Raw genomic sequence first — 21,913 nt, 5'->3', positions numbered from 1 at the left:
GTTCAACATAATTAAGATTTATACAGTTTTCACACAACAGTAGCATACAAATTCTATTCAAGTTCCCATGGACTATAAACTAGGACATATCCAGGGACATAAAACAAGATGCAAACATTTCATAGACCTAGACTTTTCAAAGGGAGGAATGCACAGACCCCTGGGCTACTCCAGACCCACTGTCTTTTTCCAAATGGAAAGAGTATCTTTTAATGCCCTTTAAGTAGAATATGGAATGCACTGAGAGATTGGGATTGACATATATACACTACTGATACTGTGTATAAAATGGATAACTAACTAATGAGAACCCACTGCAGAGCACAGGAAGCACTATTCAGTGCTCTGTGGTGACCTAAATGGAAAGGAAATCCAAAAAGGAAATCCACATGGACATGAATTTGAGCAGGAGCCTGACATGCTGTAGTCCATGGGATCAAAAAGATTCAGACATGACGTAGCAACTGAACAAAGAAATGTGAATGTATAGCTGATTCACTTTGTTGTACAGCAGAATATGACACAACATTGTAAAACTGCTATACTCCAGTAAAATTTTGTTTTGAAATTAAAAACATTAAAGTTATAAATCAAGGTAAAATATTTTTTAAGATATATGTTCTATCCTTCTCCCTTGACAAACACAAGTACTTGGACAACCAAGGTCAAATAAGTTCTTGGATTTCTTTCTCTCTCTCTCTCTTTTTTAAAATATTATTTTATTTGGCTGCTCCAGGTCTTAGTTGGGACCCACAGGGTCTTATAGTTATGGCATGTGGGGATCTAGTTCCCTGGCCAGGATCGAACCCAGGCCCCCTGCATTAAGAGCACAGAGTCTTAGCTACCGGACCACCAGAGCAGTCCCTGCTCTTGGATTTCTCAGTGTTCTGCACTAGGATGTGGGGGCCCTGGCTCTTGGCCACCGGCCATGCTCCTTTTTCTCCTTCTACCCCCTGCACTGCCCAGTACCACAAGCGGTCTTACCTGCAAGCACGTGGACACCGGCAATTCTCCAGTCTAGGAAGTAACCACCCTGGCGTCTCTCCAGCCTCAGACTGTACACAGAGTGGTATTATTTGCTCTTGATTGGATAAATCCAGGGGAGAGAGATTATGGGGTTGGGGACACCAAGGTCTCTGGATGCAGTCTGACCCCTCCCATCTCATTCGTTTCTCAGTTTCTCTCTGGCTAAGTATTAGCAGATCACCAAAGAGGCCTGAAGCAGTGTTTATCCATCTGAGAGCTGGCGCTCTTCATGGCACTGGATGAGATTGGGTACTGGCTCATGGTAGTGACTCTATGTAAATATTTGTGGAAGGAATGGTTGCATAAATGAACATAATGAGGCCACCCTCGACGTTGAGCTTCTATTGACATAGCCTGAGCTTGCATTGGTGTTTTTTTTTTTTTGGACCAACCCATGGGTTTACATTGGACATTGCTTTTGGCATTCCTACTGGTTGGGGTCTAGAGTCACTGGACACTCCTTTTGGGAATAGGGCGGCAGCAGATGAGACCAGACCTGAGGCAGGTCCTCCCTTTGGGACCGCCTTCCTAAAAGGACTCAGGATGCTTTGATCCACATGGGAACAGCCTTCGTTTTGTGGAAGACCCTGCTTCTCTTTATGAATTCAAATTACTGGTTAGGGCAAGTCACCACGCACGCAGAGTGACTCAGGAGGCACTGAGGTTGGAACAGCCGTCTGAGTCTCTGGCATGTGCTGTCGGGTGGAGAGAGGGCCGTCAGGGCCCTCCGGGAGCAGACGGGTCCCTTCATTTAGCTGCCTTGTGAGCCTGCTCAGCCTGTGGCTTTGAGGCCCAGGCTTCCTTGGCAAGTGGGAAACCCAATCCTTTGGCCGCCTGCCCCTTCCTGCCACAGAAGAGCAGCTTGTGGAGACTGAGAGCAGCCCCTGGGAGGGATGCTCAGGGCTCCAGGACTCCCACAGAGCCAGCCGCATCCCCAGTGTGGGGGGAGAATGGGGAGGGAGCCTAGGTGGTCCACGTGCAGGAAGCGGGAGGGGCGGCCCACAGGTACGGTTTGGGGCACTTGCTGCCTCCAAAACGTCACGTGATTTCTGGTTGCTGTTTCTGTTGTCAAGGACATCTGGAGCTATTTGCCTGGAAGCTGGTCTTTTGAATTTCATGAGTTCTGACAGGACAACATTTGGTTAGGGAAAAGGGGTTTGGTGGAAAGAAAAGAGAGAGAAGAAGGGGTGTTGTGAAGTAGCAGTAAACCATCTATCTTTCCTACTCTGTGTTCTTCCTTTGTTTTTTTCCTTTTAAAAAGATTTTTTTTTAAATGTGGACCATTTTTTAAAAGTGTTTATTGAATTTGTTACAGCATTGCTTCTGTTTTCTGTTTTGTTTTGGGGCCGTGGGCCAGGTAGGAACATAGCTCACCAGTCAGTTCAGTCGCTCAATCGTGTCCAACTCTTTGCGACACCATGGACTGCAGCAAGCCAGGCTTCCCTGTCCATCACCAACTCCTGGAGCTTGCTCAAACTCATGTCCCTTGAGTCAGTGATGCCATCCAACCACCTTGTCCTCTGTCATCCCCTTCTCCCCAACCAGGGATCAAACCCACATGCTCTGCATTGGAAGGCAAAGTCTTAACTACTGGTCCACCAGGGAAGCCCTCCTACTCCGTTTTCACTGTGGCTCTTCATATGTACATTTCAAACCACCTAAAGCTTCTCCTTATTCTTTGTATCCAGCCCCCTGGTTACTGGGATTCCCAGGTGGCTCAGTGGTAAAGATGTTAGGCCGTAAGTCTGCCACTTCATGACAGTAAGTCACCTTACTGTCCCCCTTCACATGCAAACCTTCAACTTGTGAACTTTCGAAGATGCAAACGTGCGTGCTCGTGTCCCATTGCATGAGTCAGTTCCCGTGTCTGGCGCACACTGTCACGTGCGTGCATCCCCTACAAGTGGTTGTGCTTGTGTGCAGTTTTGCTGTACAGTCCTGTGTGGACGGCATCACCAACTCAGTGGACATGAGTTTGGGTAAACTCTGGGAGTCGGTGATGGACAGGGAAGCCTGGTGTACTGCAGTCCATGGGGTTGCAAAGAGTCGGACACAACTGAGCAACTGGACTGACTGACTATGTAGAGAACAGTAGTGCAGGATCTTTATTTCAAGCCCAGGATATCCGGAAGCAAGAGGGTAATAGAATTTAATCCAACAAGTTACCAGAACCTATGTCATCAACATCAGGTGTGAATGACGTCTCAGCTCGCCCTCCGTCTCCTACTGCCGACGACCCTTCCGCTCCACCATCTCCCACCTCCTCTCCCTACTCCTGTCAGTAACTCTTCCTGCCTGTTCTCTCGATGATGCCAGCCCCTGTGTGCCTGCTGTTGTACTGTACTCCTGTACTTCTCAAGGTTCTGTACTGTAAGATTTTAAATGGCTTATTTTTTGTTTTTGTTTTGAATGTGTTATTTGGGTGAAAAGTGTTATAAACCTATTACAGTACAGTACTATATAGCCGACTGTGTTAGTTGGGTACCTAGGCTAACTTTGTTGAACTCATGAGCAAATTGTATCTATGAACACGCTCTCAGAATGGGACTCATTGGTATGTAAAGGACTTACTGTATTTGTTTTCTGTTTCTTCACTCTATTTCTTGTTCCTTCGTTGCTTTTCTTTTGCCCCCCCCCCACCCCGTGGATTACTTGCACACTTTTCAGGGTTCCATTTTGATTTATTTATAAAATTCTTCAGTATATCTCTATAATTTTCATTGTGGTTTCTATATTATCATATTCTACATGCATTGGATATTACCATATTGGTACCAACATTTTCCTGTTTTGAGTGAAGTAATGAAAACTGAAGTCATTTATACCCCTTTACTCTGCCTTGTCTTAAATATTTCCTCTACATCCTTTGAGTACCTCATCAGATGACATTATAACTTTTGCTTCAACCATAAAATATGGTTAAAGAGACTCATGAAGGGAAAAACTAATCTATTATGTTTACTCCTTGGCTTCCCTGGTGGCTCAAACAGTAAAGAATCTGCCTGCAATGCTGGAGACCCAGCTTCAATCCCAGGGTTGGGAAGATCCTCTAGAGAAGGGAATGGCAACCCACTCCAGTATTCTTGCTTGGAGAATTCCATGAACAGAGGAGCCTGGTGAGCTCCTGCATGAGTCCATTGGGTCACAAAGAGTTGAACACGACTGGGTGACTAACCCTTTTACCCTTCTGCTGTTCTTTCCTTTCTGAAGTTTTCAGCTGTTTTATTATTTTCTTTTTATTTGGATAGCTTCTCTAAACCACTCTTTAAGGGTACATCTTCTAGCCACACATTCTTTTAGTTTTTACTACTTCTGAGAATATCTTTATTTCCCCTTCATTTCTGAAGGGTCTTTCATCTCGATGAATATGGGATTTATAGTTGGCATGAATTTTTCGGCTCTTGAAAAATATTGTTTCCTTTCCTGTTACTTTCCATGTTTTCAGCTGTGAATCCTGTCTTTTGACTTGGTCTTTTTGGGGGGAGGAAGCAGTGTATCATTTCTCTCTTTTTTTTTTAAGAACTTCTTTCTTTGTCTTCAGGTTTGCAGAAGTTTAATTATGAGCTATCTTGGTGCTATTTTTTTTTAGTTTCTTATATTCAGTTCTCTAACCTCCGTTTGTTTCTTTAAAAAAAATTCTAGTTCTTGGTTGATGTCTCTCAGTTTTTCATTGGTGTCAAGAGAATTCGTCAATGATTGTTGAAGCATTTTTACAATGACTGCTTTATAATCTTCATCAAGTAATTCTGACATTTGATTCATCTTGGTACTGGCATTGGTAATTGTCTTTTCTTACTCAAATCATGTCTTCCCTGGTTCTCGATGTTAGAAATGGCTTTTGATTGTATCTTGGACATTTTCGTGGTTATGTTGGGAGGGGGTCTCTTGATCTGGTTTAAATCTGCCGTTTTAGCATATAGTTCTGTACTGCTCTTATGGGCTTTTGTAGTAATGACATTTTAGTTTTCAGAGCCCTTGCAATGCTATTCTGGTCTGCTTCATTTTTATGGCACAGCTAGATTTCTCCCTTACTCCCTGCAGCTCTGCCTCTCTGGCCTGCCTGGTGTCACTGGTGACCATCTGCCACTCAGGGTGGGGATGTGCAGAAGCTGCTGGGCCTGGGTCTCTTTGGCCACCAGGTGGACGTCAGGAAAACGAAACACGCAGCTGATCCTGCCCCATTAGATAGGTCGACTCCTGCTTGTGCCCAGTAATAGAGTGGGGCTGGGTCGGCCTGGGGCTTGGCTGCTGCCACTGCTACAGGTAGATCAGACCACCTGCCAGGGATGCCCGAGCTGTAGGACCGGGGCTGGGACACCTGCCACAGCAGGCAAGTCACACCTCCTGTTAGTTCCCTGGTTGTAGGGCAGGGGCTGGGGATTTTGCTGCTGCTGCTGCCAAGTCGCCTCAGTCGTGTCCGACTCTATGCGACCCCATAGACAGCAGCCCACCAGGCTCCCCCGTCCCTGGGATTCTCCAGGCAAGAACACTGGAGTGGGTTGCCATTTCCTTCTCCAATGCATGGTGCTGATATTGGTGTTTCCCATTTCCTGGTCTTTTGAAAGACCAGAGAGAGAATTGTTTGTTTCCTTGTTTCTTGCCTGCCTACTGGCCGTTCTGGGTTGCAGGTCTCCAGCACATGGTCTGGGTTTTTAGTTGTTGTTCAATCACTCAGTCATGTCTGCCTCTTTGCGACACCAGGGACTGCAGCCCACCAGGCTCCTTTGTCCATGTATTCTCCAGGCAAGAATACTGGAATATTCTTCTCCACTGGGTATATACTACTTGAGATGGCACAAAGAATTCATGATATTATCATTCAGTAAGTCCTGGGATCTCTTGCCAGTTAGCTTCTTCTTGCTGGCATTCAGAATCTTTTTATTGTCTGTTGAATAGTTTTCAGGGCATTTAGTTGTATTTCTAAGGGAGAAGGAAAGTAAGTTGACCCTATTGTGTCTTAGAACTGGAAATCTCAGTTCTACTTTAAAAAATAATATATTGGAGTATAGTTGCTTTACAATGTTGTATTAGTTTCCTGCTATACAGCAGAGTGAATCAGTTAAATGAATCAGTTATATATATACATATATTTATTCTCTTTTGGATTCCTTCCCATTTAGGTCATCACAGTGCCTTGAGTAGAGTAGCTCAGTGGTAAAGAATCTGCCTACAGTGCTGGAAATGAGGCAAGAGTCATGGGTTCGATCCCTGGGTTGGGAAGATGCCCTGGAGAAGGAAATGGCAACCCACTCCTGTATTCTTGCCTGGGAAATCCTATGGATAGAGGAGCCTGGCGGGCCCCAGTCCATGGGGTTGCAAAGAGTTGGACATGACTGAGTGACTAGCACTTTCACTTTTTCACTTTGACTTATTTCATTAGTGTTTTGAGGTTTGCAGCATAAAAGTCCTATACATATTTTGTTGCATTTATACCTAAAGTATTTATTTTTGAGTGATTGCAATGGGTATGCATTTTAATTTTTGTGTCCACATGTTCATTGCTACTAGATAGAAATGCTATTGATTTTTGTATGTTTATTTTGTATCCTGTGAAGTGCTGAACTTATTATATTTCTAGGAATTATTTTTATAGATGACTAGGGGTTTTCAGCATAGACAATCATGTTGTCTACAAATGAGGATGGTTTTTTCCTCTTTTCTGATCTTTATGTTTTATATTTCCTCTTATTGGCTAATTGCCCTCCTTTCTGAACAATATAAAAGTCATTGAACATTTTCATTCCTAAAGCACTCTTTCCTGGCTTATATTGTTTTCAGGTGATTTGCTCTATTTTAATTTATAAAGCCACAGGTATTATTATTATTTCAAAGGCATGTTTTTGTTTAGATTTACCCAAATATTTACTCTTTCCTATTATCACCATTCTTTGTACTACAGGCTTTCAGTCTTTCAGGGATCACTTTGCAAGCCCTTAAAACATTTTTTGGGGGGATTTTCTTTCATGAGAAAAATCTCAGATTTTCTACATGAGAAGACCTTTACTTTACTCATTCTTTAAAGATATTTTAGCTGGTGTACAATTTTATTTTGATGGTTATTTTCTCTTGACACAGTGAATTAATTATTTCACTGTCATTGGACATGGATAATTGCAGTTGAAATGTGAGTTTTAAGTTTAGTTGTTGCTTGCTCAAAGATTGTCTTTTCTCTCCAGAGAAACCTTTAGTATATTTTGATGTTCAGTAGTTTCACTAGGAACTAAGTATGCCTTTCTCTTTGTTCATCTTATTTGAGATTCATTGGGTTTCATTGATCTGTGGGTTGATGTCTTTCATCAGGACTGGAAATTTCAGACGTTATCACATGCAGTTTGTCTCTTCCAGTGATTTCTAGTTCTACTTTCTGGAATTTGGATTAGATGTTATGCTTTCTTGCTCTGTCTTAATATTTCTTAATCTCTTTTTCATACTTTTCACCTCTTTTTGTTGCCATCTGGGTAGTATTTTTTCTGATCCATATTTCATTTCTTTGATCTTCCCATCAGTGTCATCCAACCTACTGTTTAAACTTTTTACTTATTTTTTAATATTATCAATTTTATTTTTAACTATCTTAGTTCTTTTTCAGATCTACTCAGAAATTTTAATAGTTTCTCTCTCCTTAAAATTTTCAGTCACTTTTATTTCTTCAAAATATTAAATATACTTATTTTTAATTTTGCACCTGATATTTCCACCATTTGACGTCTTTGCAGGTCTGGTTTTGATGTGTATTGCTACTTCTAGTTCTCTCTCATGATGCCTCTTTCCAATGTGTGTTTTACATTAAACAAAAATTTATTTTTACTTTTTTCTCTGAAATCTCATAAGACCTGTCACTTTTTCTGCTGGACTCTCAGTGACTTAAGTCAAAGCTAGTTCCTTTCCCCAGAGAAGATTTGAATTTGCTTCTACCAGGTGGTTGGGACACTACTAGCCTGGAACCATTTTAAACTAAATTCTCATCCAGAGGTTTTTAAAGACATCCATGTGGTATGAATTAGGGTTGCCAACTCTTGTGAGGGCCATCTGGTAATTATTATTCCCCAGCAAATCGGAAAGGCTTTCCCCCCTTCCATTTAGGGCCATTTCCAGACTGACAATTTTCATGCAGTTCCTGAGAGTGGGATGGATTTACTTCCAGTTCACATTTAAAATGAGGTTAAAATCCTTTGGGGCTCCCTCTATGTAAGAGGAGAATCCTATTAAACTTCTCATCTTGAGAAGGAACTACGGCTTCCTGTCTGCTCCCAATACCCATAAAGCTATAGAAGATGAAGTTTACATTCAGTCAGTTCATAAAATGATTCAGGGCAACAGCCAGCTTCGGGGATCTGCTTACTTCTCAGGAAAGTTTTGGTGCAGCATTTATTTACTTTTTAGCCTTTGAGAATTTTTTACTCATTTGCTATTTCATTGATACCTTTACATTTCCATCCAACACTTTTATTTATTGTAAGCAGAGGGATCAAAGTAACAAATCCATTCTACTTCCAGAAACAGAAACCTCCTGTTATAACACCTTTTCATTTACCTTTATTTAAAATTTTTTTTACAATATTGTGTTGGTTTCTGCCATACAACAACATGTATCAGCCATAATTATACATATATTCCCTCCCTATTTAACCTCCCTTCCCTTCCCCCACACCATCCTATTCCTCTAAGTCATCACAGTGTGCCAAACTGGATTCCCTGTGTTATATGGCAACTTCTCACCAGCTAGCTGTTTACACGATAGTGTATATATGTTGATGCTACTTTCTCCATTCATCCCACTCTATCCCTCCCTGACTGTTTCCTCAAATCCATTCTGTACATCCATGTCTCCATTTGAAAGCAACCTAGATGTCCATTGACAGATGAATGGATAAAGAAGATGTGGTACATATATGCAAAGGAATATTAGTAAGTAAGTAAGTGTTAGTCACCCAGTCATGCCCAACTCTTTGTGACCCCATGGATTGCTGCCCATCAGGCTCTTCTGTCCATGAAATTCTCCAGGCAATGGAATACTACTTAGCCATAAGAAAGAATGAATTTGAATCAGTTCTGGGGAGGTGGATGAACCTACAACTTGTCATACAGAATGAAGTAGGTTCACAAATATTCAGTTGAAATGTTCACTTGAAAGAGAAAAATAGGTACCTTATATTAACTCATATATGGAATCTAGAAAAATGGTACTGATGAACCTACTGTAACATCTTCAATCACTTCCCCATCATGGAACATTTCCCCTCATGTTTTCTATTACAAATAATGTGGTGATAACTGCAATACTTTGGCCACCTCATGCGACGAGTTGACTCATTGGAAAAGACTCTGATGCTGGGAAAGGTTGGGGGGTGGGAGGAGAAGGGGACGACCGAGAATGAGATGGCTGGATGGCATCACCGACTCTGTGGACATGAGTTTGAGTGAACTCTGAGAGTTGGTGAGGGACAGGGAGGCCTGGAGTGCTGTGATTCATGGAGTCGCGGAGAGTCGGACACGACTGAGCGACTGAACTGAACTGAACTGAACTGAAAGATCTTTGTACACACACCTTTGTGTATTTTGCATCATGTGGAATCTTTGGTTAAAGTGAGAGGACTCTAGTTGTGGTGTGCGGGCTTAGTTGCTCTGCAGCGTGTGGGATCTTAGTTCCCTGATCAGGTACTGAGCCACGTCCCTTGCATTGCAAGGCAGATTCTTAACCACTGTACTACCAGGGAGGTCCCACCACTATCTGATTTTAGAATGTTTTCATCACCCCTGAAACCATCTAATATCCATTAGCAGTCATTCCTCATTCCCGCATCCCCACCGCGCTACTGATCCTTCCATAACCCTCTGCTAATCTATTTTCTGTCTGTATAGATTTGCCTGTTTTGGACATTTACGATACATGGAATCATATAATATGTGGTCTTTTGTCACTGACTTTTGGCACTTAGAGTAATGTTTTCAGGAATCTGTGCTTGCAGAATATATTAGTACCTCATTCCTATAGATATACCACATTTTATTCACCTTTTCATTTGCTTATGAGCGCTTGGGTTTTTTCTCCTTTGAGGCTATAATGTGTATTTTCCTTTCTCTTGAGTATATACCTAAGATTGGAATTGCTGTATCACCTGATAGCTCTATATTTAACTTTTTGAAGCACTGCCAAGCTGTTTCTGAAGCATCTGCATCATTTTACATTTCTACCAGCAATGTACGAGGGTTCTAATTTTTCTAAATCCTTCATATATTAGTGGATGTTAAGCAAGTGTGATGGTAGCCATCGTAGTTGGTGTAAAATGGTATTTCATTGTGATTTTGATTCACATTTCCTTGATGGCTAATGATGGTCACTATGTTTTCATGTGTTTCTTGGAATCTTGTATATCTTCTTTGAGAAGATACAAAATCAGATTGTTTGTCCATTTAAAAATTGGATTATCTGTCTTTCCATAATGGAATTGTAAAACTCTTTATATATTCTTGATGCAAGTCTCTTATCATATATATGAATTGTAAAATATTCTTCAATTGTAAAGTGTCCTTCAATTCTTCAACTGTAAAATTTTCTTCAATTCTGTGGATTGTCTTTTCACTTTCTTGATGGTATCTGTTAAAGCACCAAGGTTTTTAATTTCAAAGAAGTCCATTTATCTATATTTTCTTTTGTCACTTGTGATTTTGATATCATATCTACCAAGTCTTTCTGTAGCCCAAGATTCTAGAGAAATAGTCTCATGAATATTTGCTCCTGTATTTTTTTCTAAGAGTTTTATAGTTGTAACTCTTACTTGTAGGTCTGTGATTTATTTTGAGTTAATTGTTGTATATGGTGTGAGGAAGGGGTTCAACTTCACTCATTTACATGTGGCTATCCTATTGTACCAGGCCATGTGTTAAAAATATTCTTAAAAATGCTTTTCCTAGACCCCATAGGCCATTGTAATAGTCTAATCTAAAAGGAATACTATGAACTAGAACATAAGCAGCGAGAATGGGGAAATTTGAGAAGGTAGAATTACTTGGTGGCTGTGGTCATGGAGGGAACCACAGGAGAAGGAGGACTTTTGGAGGACTCCTAGGTTTCTGGTTTCCACCCTTCCTCTCCATATCAGGATGCATGTGGCCTCAGCATCCCACATGACAACATGACCACCCCATAACCAATCTGCTGGGGACAGTTATTTATCTTTATGGCTTAAAGTTCAAGTCTACTGCTGGGTGATCAACCCAACCACAGGAGACAAGCCTTGACCAGGAGGGCAATGAATTCTATTTTGTGGCTCCTTTAGACTAGAACAGCTATAGCATCTCAGTTCAAAGAGAAAATGGGAAGGCTTGTATTTAAGAGGAGTACAGTCACCAAACTCCAGAAGCATCAAGCTGTGTCAGCAATGTTGAGGGTCTGTATGCAAAATGAACCCTTCTTAGAGAGTAATAGACCCTTCTAACTTTCCGGGAGGAGTTTAGATTCCAGAATAATGTTGCTTGTAGTATAAAATGCTGCAGAATTCTGCATCTTCATTCTAGGTTTATTCCTTGGCTACACTGGATTGTGGTTTTTTGGGTGTTTTTCTTTCCCCATTTCTTGAGGTTGGCTGTTCAGTCCTAGCAGTTACATGACTGGTCCTTACTTGAGGAGAGCTCCCTGGTCAGTCTACCCTGTTTCCCACTCAGGCATCAAGGGGACAGACACCTGTAGAGACTACCACCCAGGTAATGATGGAGCACGCCACCCACAGAACTGTGGCTCTGGGTCGCAGCCTCTGATGAGAACAAGGAGCAACATGTCTGGAAATGACTTTGCCAGCCTATGACCTCAGTGGCAAACCCTCGGCCTCAAGAGCAGCCCCACCTTGGGAGCAAGAACAGAAGAGTTCTGTTCTGTGGGCTGACGGGGGAGCTATACTATGCAAGCATTCACAGGGGCTCCTACAGAGATTCCTTTGATGAGACACCACTCCACCCAGGACATCCTTGCTGGAGACTAGCCAGGCTTCCCCCAAGAACCAAGGGAAGATATTTTCTCCTCGTGAGGGACCTTCTGCCATGTGATCACTTCAGAGAGGACAATAGCCATTTGACTCTTTAAACATAATCATCCGTTACATTAAAAAGTATAGAGCTGAAAGTGATTATAGAAGCTGTTAAGTTCACCCCTTCAGCCTACAAAAGAGGACACTGAGACCAAATGATTAACTGACCAGCCCAGGGTCATAAGAGACTTAATGCTGCTCATCTCATGACCCTTTTTTTCTGCTCTAGGCCCATTGTGCTTTTCTGGTGGGGGAAACATTATGCTCAAAGTTTTATGAATTAAAAAGAGTGAATATATACCTTGAGATGATCCCAGAGTCTGGGTGAGCACTGGATCCTTGTCGATGTCTGGGAAATAGAAGGTCCATAGAACTTGTGCCCTCCTGCATGTGTGCTAAGTCGCTTTAGTCACGTCCAGCTCTATGCGACACCATGGACTGTAGCCCGCCAGGCTCCTCTGTCCATGGGATTCTCCAGGCAAGAATACTGGAGTGGGCTATCATGCTTTCCTTCCCATTGAACTTGTGCATTGCCTCTATTTTGGAGCTTTTAGGGGCCATATAGATGTTTTGTTTGCTAAGATTCAGCACTGAATATTCATTGGAAAGACTGATACTGAAGTTGAAGCTCCAATACTCTGGCCACTTGATGCAGAGTTGACTCATTGGAAAAGACTCTGATGCTGGGAAAGATTGAAGGCAGGAGGAGAAGAGAGTGGCAGAGGATGAGATGGTTGGATGGCATCACTGACTCAATGGACATGAACTGGAGCAAACTCCAGGAGACAGTGAAGGACAGGGAAGCCTGGTGTGCTGCAGTACATGGAGTCACAAAGAGTCAGACATGACCTTAGAGACTGAACAACAAGACAAGATTTTTTGATGTGGACCATTGTTTTAAATTTTACTTGTATTTGTTTTGTATAATTGAATTACAGTGTTGTGGTAATTATTGCTGTTCAGCAAAATGACTCAGTTATATAGATAGATAAATAGATACTCATTCTTTTTCATAATCTTTTCCATTAAAGTTTATCACAGGATATTGACTATAGTGCCCTGTGTTATATAGTAGGATCTTTTTGTCTATCCATCCTATATATACTAGCTTGCATCTGCTAATCTGAAACTCCCAACCCAACCCTCTCCTGTGCCCCACCCCCTTGGCAACCACCAGTCTATTCTTTATGTCCCTGATTCTGTTTCTGTTTCATAATTGGGTTCATTTGTGTCACATTTTAGAAGTTTGGTGTGGACCATTTTTACAGTGTTCATTAAATTTGTTACAACGTTGTTTGTGTTTTACTTTTTTGTTTTTGGCCATGAGGCATGTGGGATCTGAGCTTCCCCACCAGGGATCAAACCTGCATCCCCTGCGTTGGAAGGTGAAGTCTTAACCACTGGACCACCAGGGAAGTCCCACTATATAGCTTTTTACATACACATCTGATAGAAAAGTGCTATGTGGATCTCATCTTCTGTTTACGGTAGTACATTTCTGTTCTTCCCTGTAGCAGTCATCCAGTGAGCAGATTCATAGCAGAGGGTGTCAAAGTGAAGCACCTCAGTCTTCATGACTATCCAAGAGCTTGACAGCAGCCTGGTTAGAGGCAATTTATCAAAGCCTCTAGGTGTTCAGATGCTGGCTTCGTGGAAGAGGCCGCATGTCTCATGTCTGAGACAGCTTTGGCCACAGGACATGGAGCTCTGAAGGAGAAGGACTGGCCCAGAAAGCCTTGGCCCACAGAAAAGACTCCACGGCTGGTCTGTGCACAGTAAGATTACTGCTCCTGAAGCCAGGACAGTTTATCTGACTGGCTCTATTTCTTTAAAGGTCCAAAGTCTTGTAAGATTACCTCTTCTGGTTGGGCTGCTCCAGGGACACTAGTGGTAAAGAACCAGCCAGACAAGGCAGGAGACGCAAGAAACGTGGGTTCATTCCCTGGGTCAGGAAGATCCCCTGATGGAGGGCATGGCAACCCACTCCAGTATTTTGCCTGGAGAATCCCACAGACAAAGGAGCCTGGTGGGGTCGCAAAGAGTTGGACACAGTTGAAGCAACTTCGCACACACTTATGGATGTGACATCGGTCATTTCCAGGTAATCTGGACCAAAAAAAAAAAGCTCCACTTCTATGATTTTTCTGCTATCAATTGGCTTTTTATGTCAAGCAGTTTCTAAATCATGTTTTGAACATGGGGCTTCGTCAAGAGGATTAAAATAAAGAAATTTAACAATAAACATACTTTTTGGAAAACTTATTTATTTGGCTTCACCAGGTCTTGGTTGCCACGTGCCAGATGTTTAGCTGTGGCATGAGAACTCTTAGTTGAGGCACATGGGATCTAGTTCCCTGACCAGGGATTGAAACCAGGACCCCTGCACTGGAAGTGCAGAGTCTACCGTCTAAGCCACTGAGGAAGACCAATAATTTCTTTAAATATATATAAGCCCCCTCTCATATAATCTCTCTCCTTTAACATCTTTCCTGGGCTACCCTTGTTAGAGAAGATAATTTTGTTCAGGTTAATATAGTGCCATCTGCTGCTGAAGAAAGGAAAATGAATGTCTAGGAAGATGAGTTCTCTGGTTTTGGACATCTGATGTGTCCAAGTAAAAAGGAACTGATATGTGGAATTTCTTGCAGGATCCCCTTGTGTCAGAACTAGATACAGTTTTAATAAGAAAAAAAGGTTGTGAGTAGACTTCTGGCTCCAGATGGTTACATATGGTTACTGAGTACACTTTATTAACTCTCCTACCTCTTAGAAGTTTCTATCAAAAAAAATTTTTTTGAAGTACCAATATGGAGAAATGCATGTCAGAACAGGAAGCCATGGAAAGGGGCCAACCATATTCTGGAAGCCATGAGAACTGCATGACATAGTGCAGGTGAGATTGGATTGAGGGAAGGGCTCACTAGCCTGCCGTTGACCACACAGGAAGGACAGGCCTGGGGAATGAGTGTGACAGAGGCCAGCTGAACTGCCTCCTCCAGTGCCAGGGGCTGGAGGGGAAGAGGGGTTACGTGGGGCATAGGGAGAAGCAGCAGGTCCTCCTTCCTCTCTGGGAAGCGCACCAGGCGCTGAAAGCCGGCAGGCACTTGGCACACGAAATGAATCAGCAGTGCCAAGCCTGGCTTTGAATGAGATAGACCTGTCAGAAAAGGGTGGCAGATACCCTTAGTAAACCTCTACGCTAGAACATTAAATCCCAGGTAGCATTTGAGCCAACTGGAGTTTCTAGATAGACTAACCAATACTTCCAAATCCTATACTCAGCAAATCACTCAAGTGTGATGACCACAGAAAGACATTCTCAGACATGCAAATATTCAGAGAGCTTTCCATCTGCACAGTTTTTCAGTTTTTCTCTGTCTTTCTCTCCTAAGGATTATGGTCGTGACTAATAAAGCCAACATAACTCAAGAATTAAGTCACAATCATTGTGGCTAATAAAGTTATGCAATAGGAAAACAATATAAAAATAGTTCTGGGAAGAGAAGTAAAATAATTAATACCATTATGCTCATCATCAACCTCTAGTCTTCTGTTCCCCTGTCCTCTGTTTCTAAAATACCAGGGTGAGGAGAGGGGAGTGAGTGAAAGTTGTTTCAAGTTCTCATCTTATCTGAGAAAGGGTCATTTATTTTCTCTTTTATCACTGGCCTGATAGAGAGATGAGTTCAAGTGTGTGGTTTAGTAAGTACTGCTTCTAGATTCAGTACAGTTTCCAAATTATTAGTATAAAAAAGAAGCAGGTAAAATTGATCAATGTGGCAAAGTAGAAAAACAATCACAGAATAATAACCAAATTCAACTTAAGAATATTGATTTTTCAAGTCCTAAATGAAATCTTCACAGGCAGAAACCAGCAGTGTAAGAAAAATGTGATGCACGCAAGAATGCAAGGATGGCTCAATATCGAGAAATCTCTTAATGTAACATTCACTTGGTGACTGTTTCTAAGGGCCTGTGATGAGCCAGAAAATGGAACTTACTTGGCCGTCTTCTCCCAGCCTCTCCTCCGTGTCACTCTTTAGTTCTTTTCTTCACAGCACGCGGTATTCACTTTTTGTTTGTTTGCTGTTGGTCTTCCATCACTAAAATGCCTTTGCTCCAAAAATCAGCGTCCTCCTTTGTCTTGTTCACAGCTATATTCTTATTGCCTAACAGGGAACCTGACATGTAATGGCTGACATTACCATTCAACACTTAATCATTTATTTCTGGCTGTGTCTAGTCTTAGTTTCAGCTTGGAGGAGTTTTCACTGAGGCACACAGACTTCTCTCTAGGTGTGATGCCTGACTCCTGAGTCCCCGGACTCAATAGTTGCAGCACATGGGCTTAGTTGCCTTGCATCATGTGGGATCTTAGTTCCCCGACTAGGGATCAAACTTGTGTGTCCTGAATTGAAAGGTAGATTCTCAACCACTGGACCACCAGAGAATTCTCCATCATTCAACATTTATTGCGTTAGTTCAAAATTTATGCAATTTCTATTCATCATTATAATTTTTATTCTGTATTGAAATATAAAGATACTCATTTCATATTCTTTAATAAATGAATTATTATATCTGTGAGTTAGTAGATGACAAAATGAATTACCATATCAATGAGTTAATGGATGGTAGTTAAAATGGCAACCCACTCCAGTGTTCTTGCCTGGAGAATCCCAGGGACAGGGGAGCCCAGTGGGCTGCCGTCTATAGGGTCGCACAGAGTCGGACACGACTGAAGTGACTTAGCATCAGCAGCAGCAGTTATTCTAAACTCCTGCCTTCATAGAGCCTGTAATATAGAGGAAGAAACAGACCATCTGACAAGTATTTCCATGGTCAGTGTTGAGATTTCAATTTTTTTTCTATTCTAACTTTTTGAATAAAAAATGGAAATTGTTTTGCAGGAAATGTCTATAACTTCCTCTCGAGAAAAGTCTGGAAAACTGGACCCACAAAGTAATAACTTCCTGTTTCCCAAAGCCTGTCATCAAAGAACACGTAGCAACTCTACCAGTAAGTGTCATTGAACCATTCTCAGAAGCAGGGCTTAGATTTTGGTGAATGCAGTAAGTCTCCTACATATTAACCTTTAAGTTGTGAACTTTCAAAGATGCAAACGTGTATTCACAAGTCCAATCCTGGAAGTTAGTTCACGTGCCTGGCATACATTGTCATGTGTGTGCATCCTCTACAAATGGTTGTGCTTTTGTGTCCTTTAGTGTATAGGACTGTATAGAGGACAGTAGTATCTTTATTTCAAGCCCAGGATGTCTAGAAGCAAGTGTAAAAGCAGTGGTGATATAGCTGGCCTACTGTACTTTTCAAGGCACTGCGCTATAAGATTTAAAGTGTTTTCTTTATTTTTGGTGTTTGTTTTTTATATACATATTATTTGTGTGAAAAGTGTTATAAACCTATTACAGTACATTACTATTAATTTATAGTAAATTGTGTTAGTTGGGTACCTAGGCCAACTTTGTTGGACTTATGAACAAATTGGACTTATGAATGCACTCTCAGAACAAAACTCATTTGTATATAGTCAACTTACTGCATTGGGAATATCAGTGATGTGGGAGATTTGGGAGAGGGTGGGTCTCTGCTCGTCCAGCTGGACTGCCCCAAGATGGTGTCCTCAGCTTCTCTGGAGCATCCTTCATTGCATGTGCATGCCCTGGCCAGCTAGAGCACCTCTGCTCTTGTCGACAGAGCTCTCTGTGGGTTGGTCAACTCCTCTTCTAGGTGGATCTCAAGTACCAAGTTGGGAAGAGCCAACACTGAGGATAGAAGACAAGGGCTTTACTCCTGCTCTGTCATCTGACAGGCTCCTTGGTCTTAGGAAGTCCATGGTCTCTCCCAGAGTTTCTGTCACCTCGCCTGTTGCAGGATGGGAGTTGGGACTGAAAGATGCCATGATTCTTGGTTGTTGTAAATAGGATAACACTAATTCAAAAGTCAGGAAAATGTGAAGAATGCAGAAAAACATGAAGTTAAAACCATGCCAGATCTGAATATTAGAGACCATCTGCATCTCCTACTTGGCAGGCAGATTCTTTACCACTGAGCCACCAGTGGTAAAGCTTCCAACTTCCAGCTTATGCCAAATCCGGAGTACCTCACTGGGCTTTTGTTGTTTTCTACTGTTTGTAAATGGCCCCTTCATTCAATTTCTCAAAGTCCTAGCTCAGTGTGCTTTTTGCTTCTGTCAAACCCTCGCTGGTCCATGTGCCTATAAACTCAGTGGACAGAATACTTTTCTACACAGGTGCAGTTCAACACCCCTTCATTATTTACTTCTCTTTGGAGTGCTCCTGTTCTTCTATTCAAATGATCATCATTTTGTCAGTTATCTCTGAAATGTGTCTTGGTTAAATTAATATTTGGCTGACATATTTGCTGAACATACTTTTTTCAGTTTAGTCTTTTTCTTTTAATTTTTAAACATGAAGATGTTCTCATCTGATCTAATCAAATGCATCAAATTTATCCTGTCTAATCCTAAAAGTTTCTTCCACGTGTAGAGAGCTATTACTTCTTGTGTACACTTATTTAATTATTACACTATGACACCTTTAAATTGCCTCCAATTTATCAAGATTTACAAGGTAATTATAGATATACGCTTACATATGTTTCTTGGATCATATTTGATTATAGATTTAGGAGAAAACCACAGAAATTATATAATATGAAGATTATTTTGTGTAGAACCATATTGATTAAATTATTTGTTACATAGTATTTTATTCTAGTTTTTAAATGATTTGCCTTCCCCCTAAATTTACTCTCTTTGTACTTTATTTTTGACGTTTGATACAAAACAAGAATCTAGATAGATTTTTTTTTTTCCTAAGTGGTTGGTTCCAGCATCAGTCATTGGTAGTTTTTGCCCATCCTTTTATTTCATTCTTTTTGCTTACTTTGTTTATCTCTTGCAAATGATATGCACTTAGATCTTGAAAGCAAATCTGGCAGTCTTTCTAAGAGAGAAGCTTAGGCCATTTACTTTAGTATTATAATTAATATTTGCTTTTACTCGTATTCTTTTTAGGGCTTCCCAGGTGGTGCTAGTGGTAAAGAATCTGCCTGCCAATGCAAGAGACATAAGAGTTCAATCCCTGGGTTGGGAAGATCCTCTGGAGGAGGGCATGACAATTCACTCCAGTGTGCTTGCCTGGGAAATCCCATGGACAGAGGAGCCTGGCAGGCTATGGTCCATGGGGTTTCGAAGAGTCTTTCTATTTTTATGGTCATTTGTCTTCTGTGTTTAGTTTTTGCAGTGATTTGGAAGGTTTATTTAGTTTTTTAGCAGCACTTCTTCATTGACTAAGTTTAGTCAATTAGGTTTAATCAATTATTAATAATAATACTTGAGACTGTATTTTTCCGAATTGTCAGCCTTATGAGAGATGGGGTTATTTATCTCTAGACCCATTCCCATTAATTTCCCCATTTCATAATTCCATGTAAACTTAAATAAAAACTCATGCTATTATTATTGTTCAGTAGTTCAGTCATGTCTGACTCTTTGCAACCCTCTGGACTGCAGCGCACCAGGCTTCCCTGTCCTTCACTATCTCCAGGAGTTTGCTCAAACTTTTGTCCATTGAGTCGGTGATGCCATCCAATGATTTCATCCTCTGTCACCCTCTTCTCCTCCTGCCTTCAATCTTTCCCAGCATCAGGGTCTTTTCCAATGAGTCAGTTCTTCGCAACAGGTGGCCAAAGCTTTGGAGCTTCAGCATTAGCCCTTCTAATGAATATTCAGGATTGATTTCCTTTAGGATTGACTGGTTTGATCTCCTTCTGTCCAAGGGACTCTCAAGAGTGTTCTCCAGCACCACAGTTTGAAAGCATGTTATTATATAACCATCAAAATACATAGTTTCCCTGTCAAAAATTGTTTTGGCTTTTGCATTTGGATTTTATAACCCCATTTTCAGTGAACTCAGTGCTACCTGCTAACTGGTTTCAACTCCCTCCCACCCCAGCCAAGGTGATAATTTTGATGTATTTCCTTGATGTTGAATCATATCCAGTAATTTTCAGAAGGGGCAGGAGAGGGCTCAGACCACCAGTTAGTGCTTTGGAGAGACTGTTCTGTCCTGACTCCAGGCCTGTGACCTTGCTGATCCGAACTCACAGTGGGAGCAGGAACCTCAGAAAGCCTGAGTTGACTTTTTTTTTTTCCCCTGCCTAGCTCAGTGAAGACAGAAGCAGAGCTGGCATGGCCTGTCTTGCTCCCAAGGTGCCGGCCTGTGGTTCTAGGTGCTTCTGTCCTATAGGCTGATCCAAGTTGGTCACATGTTTGCTTGTCCATATTCCCTGAACCCAAGCCATGCACTGCTGCCCTTCTTCATACAGTTGTCCCCTTGCCCTGCTGAGGGCAGGAGAACGGGAGACTGGGATCCATTTCCTCATGATAAAGTAAGGATTGGACTTTTGAGTTTCCCCAAAGGACCACTGAAGGGCTGAACACTGCCAGGGGAGCCTGATAAGCACACAGATTCCCCCAGACCCCATCTGTGCAGGCGTGGATTCAGCAGGTCTGGGTGGGGCATTGAAATTAGAGCCACTTATGATAAAAGATTCAATAAACATGTTGCCTGGGCTTCCTTGGTGGCTCACTAGTTAACAATCCACCTGCCAAGGCAGGAGACATGGATTTGATCCCTGGTCTGGGAAGATACCACATACCTGGGAGCAACTACGCCTATGCACCACAGCTGCTGAACCTGTGCTCTATAGCCCAGGAGCTGCAACTACTGAGCTCATGCACCCTACAGCCTGTGCTCCACAACAAGAGAGGCCCATGCACCGCAACCAGAGAGTAGCCACTGCTTGCTGCAACTAGAGAAAAGCCTGCACAGCCACAAAGACCCGGCACGGCCATAAATGAATAAATAAACCAAATTATATATTTAAAAAAAACATGATGCCCAGGCAGACTTAGGATCATCTATCGCTCCACTTCCCAACTCCACCCCACGATTCTTTGTCCCCTCTTTCTGGAGCGTGGTCTTCTGAACCTCTCGGCTTCCTCTCTCTCCTGGCCCCTCTGGGGGCAGTTGGTCCCTGTGAGTTGGGGAGAACGACCTCCTAATGTGGAGAGATGCTGGGAACAGTTGCCCCCGCAGGGGAATGTTTCCCCAGCCACTCGGATCGCCCGGAACCACAACACCTCCTTTCTCCCCCAGGCCTTTGCCCCTTTCCTCCTCCTCCCTCAGGGGTCTCGCATCTCCATGAAAGCCCATGTGTCCCATTTTCTCAGCCCACTGTGGGTAAGTGGCTTTCTCCAGCCTATAAACCAACTTAAGTCTTTCCTACCCCAAGAGGAAATGCAAACCAAAGCCCTGTGCCAACCTGCCTTCTTCCCTCTGAACCACCACCATCTTCCCTCTGAACCACCCCCATCTTCCCTGTGAACCACCACCATCTTCCCTCTGAACCACCACCAATCTCACATCTTTCTCTTGGGGAAGTGAAGTGAAGTCGCTCAGTCGTGTCCGACTCTTTACAACCCCATGGACCGTAGCCCACCAGGATCTTCGGTCCATGGGATTTTCCAGGCATGAATACTGGGGTGGGTTGCCATTTCCTTCTCCAGAACTTCCCACCAAAGCCACTTGTGCTGAGGGACACTGGGAAAGCCCCGCCCTCCTCTGGGTGCCTGATGTCCAGTCCGGGGGCCAGCATCCACATCCTTCTCACTTGTAATGTGGCTTATCCAAATGGAGATGCTCAGAAGGGTAAAAGATGTGCCCATTTAAAAGACTAAGCACAAAACTAAAGAAAAGATGCAAAATACCTCATTAAAAACTTTGCAGATTATTTATATGTTGAAATGACAGAGTTTA

At 42.3% G+C, this 21,913-nt stretch overlaps 1 protein-coding gene across 2 annotated transcripts in view; it reads left to right on the top strand.

Annotated features, from left to right (window-relative positions):
- Window positions 1-21,913, top strand: part of IL16 (interleukin 16) — a 108,946-nt gene that overhangs the window by 34,461 nt on the left and 52,572 nt on the right. For both annotated transcript variants that reach the window (XM_055417957.2, XM_055417958.2), the window contains exon 3: window positions 16,961-17,069. In XM_055417957.2, the coding sequence (XP_055273932.2) occupies window positions 16,961-17,069 (109 nt within the window). The remainder of the gene's footprint in view (window positions 1-16,960; window positions 17,070-21,913) is intronic.

This window comes from Moschus berezovskii, chromosome 21 (genome assembly GCF_049115385.1).
Source record: "Moschus berezovskii isolate FMDL1 chromosome 21, NW_MosBer_1.0, whole genome shotgun sequence".
Classification (NCBI taxonomy): domain Eukaryota; kingdom Metazoa; phylum Chordata; class Mammalia; order Artiodactyla; family Moschidae; genus Moschus; species Moschus berezovskii.
The sequence above is the reverse complement of the archived record's forward strand: the minus strand, read 5'-3'. Positions and strand labels throughout refer to the sequence as shown.